Source organism: Lycorma delicatula, chromosome 2 (genome assembly GCF_047948215.1).
Source record: "Lycorma delicatula isolate Av1 chromosome 2, ASM4794821v1, whole genome shotgun sequence".
Lineage (NCBI taxonomy): Eukaryota > Metazoa > Arthropoda > Insecta > Hemiptera > Fulgoridae > Lycorma > Lycorma delicatula.
Window position 1 is genome coordinate 70565303 of NC_134456.1, and position 11590 is coordinate 70576892.

Here is an 11590-nt window from a genome sequence, read left to right on the forward strand (position 1 = left end):
TCAGGCAGTACTGAAGAAAACAGTGATTTTGATTTTGAATTATCTTCCAAAAAGCCACATTTTATATCACGAGGTGAATTAAATGACTTGTAGAGATTTAAATTTATCAAAAAATCAAGCTTAACTGTTAGGATCAAGACTGCAAGGTTTGAATTTATTTCAAAAAAATACAAAAATTTTGGGCTTTCAAAGCCGACAAAAAGAACTTTCTCAGTACTTTATTGTTGAAAATAATTTAGTTTATCGCATAAATATTGATGAGCTTATGTTGCAGGTAGTACAAGTTCATAACCTGAGTACTGGCACCTTTTCATAGATTCATCCAAGTATAGTTTAAAAGTGGTTCTACTACACATCGGTAACAAATATCCTTCGATACCAATCGCTTATTGTATTAATTTGAAAGATAAATACGATATGATGAAAGATTTTCTTGAAAAAATAAATTATAAAAACATTGCTGGAACGTATGTGGTGATTTGAAAAGTTATAGCTATTTTATTATGCATGCAGTTAAGGCTGTACTGAGTACATGTGGTTTCTTTGCGATTGGGACAGCCAAGCTAGGGATAAACATTGTTACCAAAGAATGGAAAAAACAAGACAACTTAACTCCAAATGGGAAAAATATTTTTACCCTCTCTCCATATCAAGCTAGGACTAAGAAAAATTTTGTAAAAGCAATGAAGGAGGATAGTCCTGGATTTTTATACATTAGGCAGAAATTTCCGAATGTAAGTGAAGGAAAAATTAAAGAAGAAATACTTGCTGGTGCTCAAATAAGAGAGTTGGTCAAAGATTATGTATTTAACTCAGTGTTAAATATTGTAGAAAGTGCAGCTTGGGCTACATTTAAAGACGTTTGCAAAATTTTCTCAGCAAACAAAAATCTGACAATTACCATGATATTGTTAATCAATTTCTTACTTCATATAGAGCTATGTGATGTAAAATATGTCTTTGGAAATACATTTCCTCCACTCGCATCTAAATTTTTTCCGGACAACCTGGGAAGTGTAAGTGATGAACAGTGTGAACGTTTCCATCAAGACATTTTGGTGATGGAAAGTCGCTATAAGGGAAATGAAAAACTAACTTACTAGCTGATTACTGTTGGACATTAATTCGGGATGTGCCTGTGAGGCTATTTATGAAAGAAAAGCATCAGCGAAATCATTTTAACACAGGTATGGCCATGCAAAATAATAAATTTTACAGATTTTAACTATATTATTTCCCCTTAATTTTTTTTTAAGTGTAATTTATTTAAAACTAAGAGTGAGAAAATTGTATTTATAAATCTGTAATGTAAAAAAGCAGTTCAAGAAATGTTATCACACTTAGAGAAACATTAAAAAACTTTTTTTTTGTCTGTCAGTGTAATAAATAATAATCTCAAAAGGGCTTCTTTTATTATTGCTTTTGAGTTACTTTTTTATATCTAATGGTTCCATTAAAAGATATTCTGTTGTGTATGTTGTTTATTGCTGACTGCCTTCAATGGCAATGGTACATAGAGTACAATTTTACTGCTGGCCACTTTTATTTGTAAAATTATTTTAATTTCTAAGAAAATCAAGCTTTATATTTTTAAGTTATTTAATTCTTTGTGTTGGGATCAATCAGAATTTGGTTTTTCCCAGTGTGGAAATGATTTACTTAAAACAAAACAGCATATACTAACATCTCATATACCTTTTTCTTATGTCATGCTTACATTTTAATGAACTTTAGGATTATTTATATACATATATATAAAATTCTTACATTATTCTTACATTAATAATTCTTACTAAATACATAATTATAATAAATACATAATTCTTACATTAATACTCTGTAATGTCTTGATTCAATAAACTTAAGATATTAAATCATGAATTTCATGCTTGTAAAATGGCAATTTAACACCATTATTAAAAAAAGCAGTTGTTATTCAATTGGGTATTTAATCAACTGCTGTTGAGCTCATTCGTAAATTTTTGTGTTATTCTTTGTTCTGATATAATACCATTTGTGCAATAAAATTACCAACCATGTAATCAAAAAATCTTTTTTTTAAGCTTGTTTTTGAACATAAAACATGGATTCTGAATGTTGATGTTCACTAGTAAAATATAATCAGAATATTTTTTTTTTATCTTTGTTATTAACTACAGTACTAAAATGGTGAAATGCAGGTGTATATAAAAGTAAGCTGTGACTAGTAGAATCTACACCGTCATTAGCAAATACTAGAGATTTTACTTGAGGATTCTTAAAACAAAATACAAAAAAATATGCATACACACCCTTAAAATAAAGTAAACCTATTAAAAATAAAACCTAGCAGAATTTTTTTTAGATTGCATACATTAGGTTCACTGCATTATCTTAATATTGATTTTATTAGCTTATTTATTTCTAGGTATTCAGTTTTAAACCCACCTGGTTTAGTGGTGAATGCATCTTCACAAATCAGCTGATTTTGAAATCGAGAGTTCCAACGCTCAAATGCTAGTAAAGACAGTTGCTTTTATACAGATTTGAATACTAGATCATGAATACTGGTGTTCTTTGGTGGTTGGGTTTCAATTAACCACACATCTCAGAAATGGTCAACCTGAGATTATACAAGACTACACTTCACTTACACTCATACATTTCATCCTCTGAAGTAATACCTGACTGTGATTCCCTGGTTCCTGGAAGCTAACAGGCTAAAAAAGTACTCAGTATTGCTTGATCCACTGAAGAACTGGTTTTTTTTTATTTGGTATTTCTTTTCAATAAATTTTGAGAATGTAGTCTTATTAGTTCTTAGTTTTATGATTTTTTTTAATTTTCCTGATAGTCTTAATTGTGTTTGAACTATCAAACATGGCTGTTTTAACTGAGATATCGTTATTCATGGACAGGCTTATTTTTCATTGTGCGACATTTTTAATTCATAACTTTTTATAAACCCAATTCCAAATATAAAGAAAGAGAGACTTATCTGTCTCCAAATCCTCTTATCTCCTGTATTTTTTCCCCTTGACAATAAATTATGAGTATTGTATTTTGTACTATCTAAAACAATCTTAACCTTAAACGAAAATGCAATTGAACCATTGTGCTGTATTAGTCCAGTGTTTGACTGTAAAAATAGAGTATTACCTCAGAATTCTTTCAGACAACATTGATTTTCATGAAGCTTATCTAACCCTCTGCTTCAAAATTTATATGTTCCTGATGTGTGCTTTTTGTTTTTTGGGGGTGAAAACTACCCCTTGTTAAAAATTTCAAAAACAATAGATTTAAATGTTTCATAGATTGAAATCATGTTTAAATATGTTGAATAAACATTCTTTTATGGTGTGGAATGTAACTTATGATGTTTTACTATTTTTCAACAGTTTGAAATGTTTTAATGGTTCATTTATAATGAATTAAAATCCATTTACTCTTTATAATATAATTCATGATTTATTGCAATGTTTCAACCCTTAATAACCACCCCTTATGAAAAAAATTGTTAAAATTATAGATGTAAGTGTTTTATAGCTCTAAATCATTTAAATGTGTAGAATAAACATTATTCCATATTCAGAAACATAATGTATGATGTGTTACAACATTGCAGTTCTTAGAATCCATCTTAATAATGAAAAAAAAAAACTTAATTTTCAACAGCTTAAAATGTTTTAATGGTGCGCTTTAATGAATTATGAACTTTTTACAGTTGTTAATGTAATTTTTAATTTATTGCAACATCCCAAACCTTACAAATAATTAATGCATTTTTGCATCTGTAAGATGCAAAAATAGTGTGTGTAGTTGAATTCTGAAATTATGAAACGTATATAACAGTTACCTGAAAAAATTTGTGCTTATAACCTTAAAAAATACATTATTGAATTTGTAATGAATTTTATTTAATACTGTGTATTTAATAATGAAGTACCACAAAGAAAATTTTTAAAGTTAATCAAATAAAAAGTACGTTTAAAAATCTATTCAGCATTCAGATTAAAATTAATGAATTTATTTTAAATAATTAATATTTTTAATTTTATCATAAAAATTAAATTTTTGCTCGTGTATTAAGTGATGAATTTAATGATGAAACATGGATTTGATGTTTATATTTTTATAAATAAAAATAATAATAATAACTTTAATTCAATAATTTTTTAAAGGTAATTTTAACAAAGTGCACCACGTGTTTATTCTTTCGGTTTTAGAAATTTACTGACTACATCATATAAAAGAGATATACATTCACATATATAAATTTACAATATACCTATACACATCTACGCACAAAAGGTTCTCTCATCCATCAGCAGGTGTTTGCCTATAATGTGCTCTATTACTTTTCTTCTCCTACCTATACTTTCATCTGTATATAAAAATGTATATATACATACAGATATGAGTGTATGAGGATAAACTTTTATATATATATATATATATATATATATAGATATAGTTATATTTCTTCACATGTATTCATAAGTGCTCCAAAACTGTCGAGAATATAAAAATTTACATGCTTTGAAAATTTCACAAAAAAAAAGTGATTGGTTTTTCAACGATAACTTCCTTATTTTTTAAACTATGCAATCACTCAACAGATCATTTGGTAGGTAATTTCAAGGGCTACAAGGCATGTAAAGTTCAGATTCTTTGAGCCCTTCATTTTTAAAATTTTTGAGTTTAAAGGGCTTGGGGAAGGTGGTCCTCGCACTCAAATGCAAACTTCTTTCTGTGATACCTCGCAAACAGTGATATCTCAATCAATTTTTATTCTCCAGAAATAAAAATAAAAAAAATAAATAAAGTTTTGTACTGTAATTTTTTTACAAATTTTCTTTAGTTTTTGAATTATTGTGAAAAAAAGGAAATTGTAAAACATTTTTTCAAATTTGAATCAACCATTTTTTTCAAATCTAGGCATTCCAAACCAGTTAGACTTCTAGAACATATTGTTAGTACTTAAATAAAGTAAATTGTAAAAGGATTACGCTCAATTCCAATTCCTGTGGAAAAGACATTTGTTTCATTGCTGATTTTTTCTCTAAAAAGCGAGACAACCATTTTATTTTCATCATAACTTTGTTAGTTTTCATGCTAATGACTTTAACCTAAGCTAATTTTAAAGGTCTTTTCAAGAACTTGTAAAATTTTCAGTTATTTAACATTGAAAGGTTCGACTTCAGTTTTTGGTGAACAAATTATTTTCTTCAACGAGGCATAAGTCGGTTCATATTGCATCTTTAGAAATAGAAAAAAACCCTATATCTTTGTTATTTTATAAGCTTCATTTTTTCTAATAATAATTTTTTGATAAAATGTAAGGTTTTTGAGTTATTTGTGAAAAATTGTTCAATGGTTAATGAAAAATCAACATTTTAAATCACGAATAACTCAAAAAGTATTGACTACAAAAAATTTTTATAGAACATTTTTTTCTTAGAATTTACTTCTCCTTCGATTTCTGCAGTTATTTTGAATGTAATAATTTCCATCCCCAAGAAGGGGTGACATCCACCCCCAGGTTAAAAGTACATATTGGCACTGTATAACTTTTGTTCCTTGAGCTATTCCCTAATTACTGTCCAAATTTCACGTCAATCTATTTTGTCCGAAAGAATTCTGAGTGAAAAATGTTAAACACTGGACTACAGAGACTAATTTGTAAAATTAGTAACTTCAAAATATGCTGTTTGAGTATTCAACTCGCTTTTTGTTGATATCATATCCCAAACGATATTAGTAAATTATCATGTTACAGTATTGTATTTATGCTTCTTTAACGGAACGACTTTATGTTCATTTTTTACAGGTATTTGTTGATGCATTATCAGGTGAAGCTGAGAACAATTTAGAAGCAGCTGGAGTAGCTGCAGTCAGTACAGCACAACTGGATGATACACATGATGTTGTTGAATGAGCATAGGGAAGGCAGGGTTTGGTGATGAACACTACCTATGCCTTAACCAAGCTGCAACCAACCTCACCAGTTCAGTTTCAGTGTTGTTTTTGTTGTTCAATGACAACGATCAAGCATAGTAACTGCATTATTATGATTATTTATTTAATGATTGTGGTTTTATATATACATATAAATAAAATATTTATATAAGAACCTATTAAAATATATTTTATACTAATAATAATAGTAATAATAAATAATATTGGTTATCATAATAATTATATAATGTATATAATATATGCATAGTGTATATGGTTTGAGATACTTTGGTCATCTGTACAAACTAAGTAAAAAAATGCATAAAACATTGAAGTAGTGAACTGGTGCTACCTGCCATTACGCTTTGTATTTAGCATTGTATAAAAGAAATAATTATAGATATCAGTTTTACAGTATCTTGTAAATTGATTAGTAATACAATATTGGTTTTTTTATCATTATGCTTTAAATAAAGTAATAATAATAGTCATAGTAATAATGATGATAATAATAATAATAATAATAATAATAATAATAATAATAGTAATTTCATAATTAATGCAAAGATAACAGGTACCTACAGTTTTAAGTGTTTATTTTTGTCTTAATCTTCCATTCTTATTTTTTTAATATGCATATAATGTTAAAAGTAAAATAACTATTATTATTATTACTATTATTATTAATAATAACCTTACATTATCCTTTTGTTACATTTAAATCTCATAAGATGCCTTGTCTTAGTGCCTAGCTAACACTCAAGACTAATCAGGTTGTTGTTTGTTACCAACTTATTGTATGCTTGGAACTGAATTATTCTGTTTTTAATTGGAAAAAGAAGAAAATGTAAACAGCAACAAATTATGTGTTTACTGGAAGTCATATTCTTAATATAACAATCTGGAATATTCCAGCCATTGTGGTGGTGCTTGCATTCCAGACAGGCTTCAATTGTATTATAATATTAATAATAAATATGTATATTTATATATTTTTTTTTTTCTTTTGTATTATTTGTTTTGTTTTTGTTTGTTAGCGTCATTTATTATTATTATTACTATTATTATTAACAGTTACTGTATCATCTCATATGTATATTATTGATAATCAAAGTGATTTGTTGTTTTTGATAAATTTTTATTCTAATGTTATTTGTTCATATTTTTCTTGATGTTATATTAATTTATTTTATACATTGTGGAAGTATGCCGTTTTCATTTTAGTTTTATTTATATATATTTTCTAACGAATTTGATTCGTTTTTCTTCAAAATAATGCACCTTTTGACAGCTACATATTTAAATATTACAAAAATATATAATGTGCTTATCATTCTGTGTAAAGTATGCCAATTGTTGCATTTATTATAGATATATGCTATTTATAGCCTTGTATTAGTTGTATATGATACTACTACATTTTTAATGGGCTAATATCTATATGTATTGATCGATTAAAACTTATATATTAAAACTGTATTTATTAATGTCTTTTTTTTTGTATAAGTTAAAATAAAATATTTACACACAATTATGTGCATCTGTTACAGTTTTATGATCTTAAACATTTTTTTTAAAATTGCGTTGTTGAATTGAAAAATTATTAAGTCAACTTATTTTTCTCTTAAATAAATGTGTAATAATTCCATATATAAATCATTATTTAAATTTTACTTTTTGTCACCAACATGGTCTACACTGCTATTTCAGCAGTATTAATTGTTTTAAAATTTTTGGTTATATTTATGCAGTGCATTATATTGCAGTTATATGTAGAAGAATGTTGACAGCTCAGTAATAAAGTTTTTTTTTTTAAGGCTACTTGTATGTTACAAACATGAGCTTTAGCAGTTTTCATTGGATTGTGCATCATTGATTATTGATGCAGTTGGGGTAGTTAGCTGTTACACGACTCTTGCACACTTTTACCATGATAAAAAATTTCATCTCATATATCAGCATTTACTGCATACCCTACCCAAATTATGTGTTACCAGTTCTTTTGAGTATAAGAATAACTAAAAGGTTTTTATTTAAATTTAGCTACATATTCTATAAATTTTACTTTAGAATAGACACATGATTTGGTAAATAGCACTTACATAAGTGTCATTTTTATATCTAGTGCATTTATATTATTACTGAAATAAAATAAAAATTCAGTTTTTTATTTTGTTTAAGGATGAAATAATATAAATTTTATTTGTGTGCAGGAATTAATTTTATTACCTGCAAATAATTTTTTAATGGTATGTACCAGTTTACTGGTACTGTTGTTATTTATCCATAACTTATCAATCGCTCAATAACTACAGAAAATAATAACATTCTTTTTATCTCTTAAATTGCATTAATTCTGTTAAGAACATGTATTAAAGATATTTTTTTTTATAGAAGATTAAATGTTAATGAAAGTTTGTTAAAGTAGTTAAATAATTTCAGCAGGTGTAACAATTTCATTGAATCAGCTGTGTTGATCGCAAGTAAATTAGCTTAGGCTTTTGTTTACATTCGACTCTAGTTTTTTGTAAATTTTCTTTATCTATTTGTTTCCCTAAAAACAGTTTTAGATGAAATTCTGTGGTTTTTTTTATTTAAATTTATTCCACTTATCAGATAGGTAATTTTATATTAAACAGGTACATATATTAAATAGTTATGTGATTTCCAACTACTTGAAAGTATATAACTAAATTACTGTGATTATATTACTCAAAGAGCCATCAGAAATTTATTTTTGAATTATTTAATGTAATTATAGCTCCAGCACATTGTTTTTTTTAGTTCCAGTTGTCAGATGATTTATAGGCATCTACATTTATGAACTCTGTTTCCTGTAAATGGCTAAAGTAACATGGGCAGACTGTGAATAAGTAGTAATATTCATTTACACAACTATAACTACAATTAGTGGGTTGATGGGCATTCAGATGGTGAAGCCATCTGAATTTTTACCTTCTGTAAAAATTTGCTAAACATTATACCTAAGCTTTTGGAATAACTAAAAAAAAAACTGGGATGTGAGAGTGTGATAAAAAACACAGGATACTATATTTTTATTTTTAGAATTTTTGTTTTTTCCTGTCAAAATTATCTGTTAAACTTATTTATGATTTTTGTTTATAGTTTGCCTGTTATTTATCTAAAATTATAGATGTGTAATTAAACATCTATTGTATTACTGATAAGAAATATTTACTATTTATGTTATGAAACTTGTTATATTTATTTAAAACTGTTTGTATATATTGTAGTTTATATTACCAGTTTATAAAATGATGTAATTTAATGTAAATATTTTAAGTAATGAAATATTTTTTAATTTATTGAATTGTTTGATTTATTTTATTATATTCTGAAAGTTTTCAAAGAATAAAATAATGATATAGACTGACAATATATCTCAGTATTTTCTATTTAGATTTACGCCTGTGCATGTAGTTTATATATGTTAATTTAATCTTTTTGAAACAATACTTTTATATATTTTTGCTAGGAAATGCCTTATTAATGTGCATTGCTTTAAAATGAAGAACTGTCTATTCACCTCCTTTTATATTTCTGACTTCTAAATTGAATTAATTGGGAATACATTTTGAGATTAAAGAGTTCATGATTCTGATAAGGTGAGGGTTATTATATTTAGATAAATATATAATCTTTCATTATATTAACAGCAATTTTGTTTAAACTGTAAATGTGCTGGAAATGATATATGTAATATACTACACAGTACCTTCTAAAATATCATCTGAACTTCTAAATTTTTACTGCATTATTTGAATCATCCTTGTCATTATCTGTGTAACACTGGAACAAAATGTTGTATTCTTGTAATAATAATTGTTTGCAGGTTTTATAAATCATCTTTTTATTCATATTTCTACATAATATTATTATATTAATAAACTGCAATATTGCTGATAAATATTTCTAAAATGTTTACCTTGGTCAGTTGTTATTTATCTGTATTGCCTGTAATCTATAAATCTGTTATCAATATTGCTATTGTCATTTAGACAAAGTTTGAAAATTTGTAATAATTTACAGGATATTATGATTAAAAAAAAAAGGTGGTCATTAATTAAAATATTTCGATGATTTGTGTTACACGTTCATCTTATTCTTGTTTGCACATTTGATTTTTAATAGACTATAAAATTATCAAATATATATCTCATTTCTAGACTTGCACCAGGAATTTCCTAAGAGTTTTCCTTTGAGTGAAACTCAAACTCTCCTGTATTCTCCAAACTCTCCTTTATTCTCATTACTTAACTTGTTTAATAATTTTTAAAAATCAGTTGCCCACTCTAAACTTGTTTCTGATAGTTTTGCTTTTGTTATATTTATTTTAAGTTAAAGTTTTTATTAATTATTAAATGTTTATAAGCTACTATAAAATTAATTAAATAAAAACATTTTATTTCAGTTATTAATGATTTGCTTTTTAAAGATATTTTATTTTTCAAATATTGGGAATCGCATAACTAATTTTATTTTAAATCTAATTAAAACAAAGTTATATTTCATACTATGTTTTATAATATTTTTTAGAAAATTATACTATTCTTATATAAGTGTACTTAAATAGTAATTGAATATTTTCCCATGAAAATCGCTACATTTAACTTGATATTAATTGAATGCATACTGAAGAAACATTTATTTTTGTCAAGAACAACTTCCACAAAGCTGTTACTTTTTATTCTTTTTTTTATTAATACTGTTGGTTATTACTTTGTTGTGAAATGGTTAATATAACTGGTATTCAGTGTTTTTTCTTTGATTTTGCATTTCAAGACATATCAGACCTCCTAATGAGATGTTAGGCAATTTACTATACCATAATAACTATTATAAAATAAATTTGTGAAATATTTTTTATAGCTTTATAGAGGGAAATCTTGTATGAAATGTAAGATTTGTAATTTATTTGTGATAGTATGTATTGTTTAATATTTATATTGTTTTATATACTTTTTTTCAGTATTGAAGCTTTTGAAAAGTGCCAAAAATATATATACAGTAAATGTATTGATGAATATATTACAGTTTAAGGACCAGGGTAAATTATTATTTTTACTTTCTGGAACGCAACTTGTTTAAATTTTTACCATAAACTGGTTCATAAAATATCAACATTTTAAAGCATGATTTGAAATTAAAGTTTCTTTTTAATTATTAGATTATGTTGTTTTTGTAGTATTCTGTATTTTTAATCATTTCATTATTTAGTGTTCACATTAATATTATTTAGCTGTATAAATTATTGCTGATATTGTGGTAGCCTTTATTGAGTTACCAGGCTTTTCAGGCATAAAAAGTATAATATTGTCATGCCAAAGCAATTCATTAAAAACTTATGGTTTTTTTTAATTGTTGATTAATTTTTTAATGTTTTCCTGGTCCTGTTGTGAAAAACATTTTTACAGTTTTGTCTTAACCCTTTGGTCAGTAATGTTGTTTTAATATTCATAGTATCCTGAAAGTAGTTGGATTTTTTTTTTTGTCTGATTGTGGAGGAACTTATACTGTTTTAAAATCCGTTTTCTTTTCATAAGTTATTTTTAAAGGACATTTGTTATTATTCATTCAGACATGCATAATACCTAAAATGTGTAATGATTACATTAATATATTTTAACAACAT

General features: G+C 25.9%; 1 protein-coding gene across 8 annotated transcripts in view; it reads left to right on the forward strand.

The window, feature by feature from the left end:
• Positions 1 to 11314, forward strand: part of RhoGEF2 (Rho guanine nucleotide exchange factor 2) — a 1010441-nt gene extending 999127 nt beyond the window's left edge. For all 8 annotated transcript variants that reach the window (XM_075355529.1, XM_075355530.1, XM_075355526.1 and 5 more), the window contains one exon: positions 5810 to 11314. In XM_075355529.1, the coding sequence (XP_075211644.1) occupies positions 5810 to 5917 (108 nt within the window). In that variant the 3' untranslated portion in view covers positions 5918 to 11314. The remainder of the gene's footprint in view (positions 1 to 5809) is intronic.
• Positions 11315 to 11590: the final 276 nt, after the last annotated feature.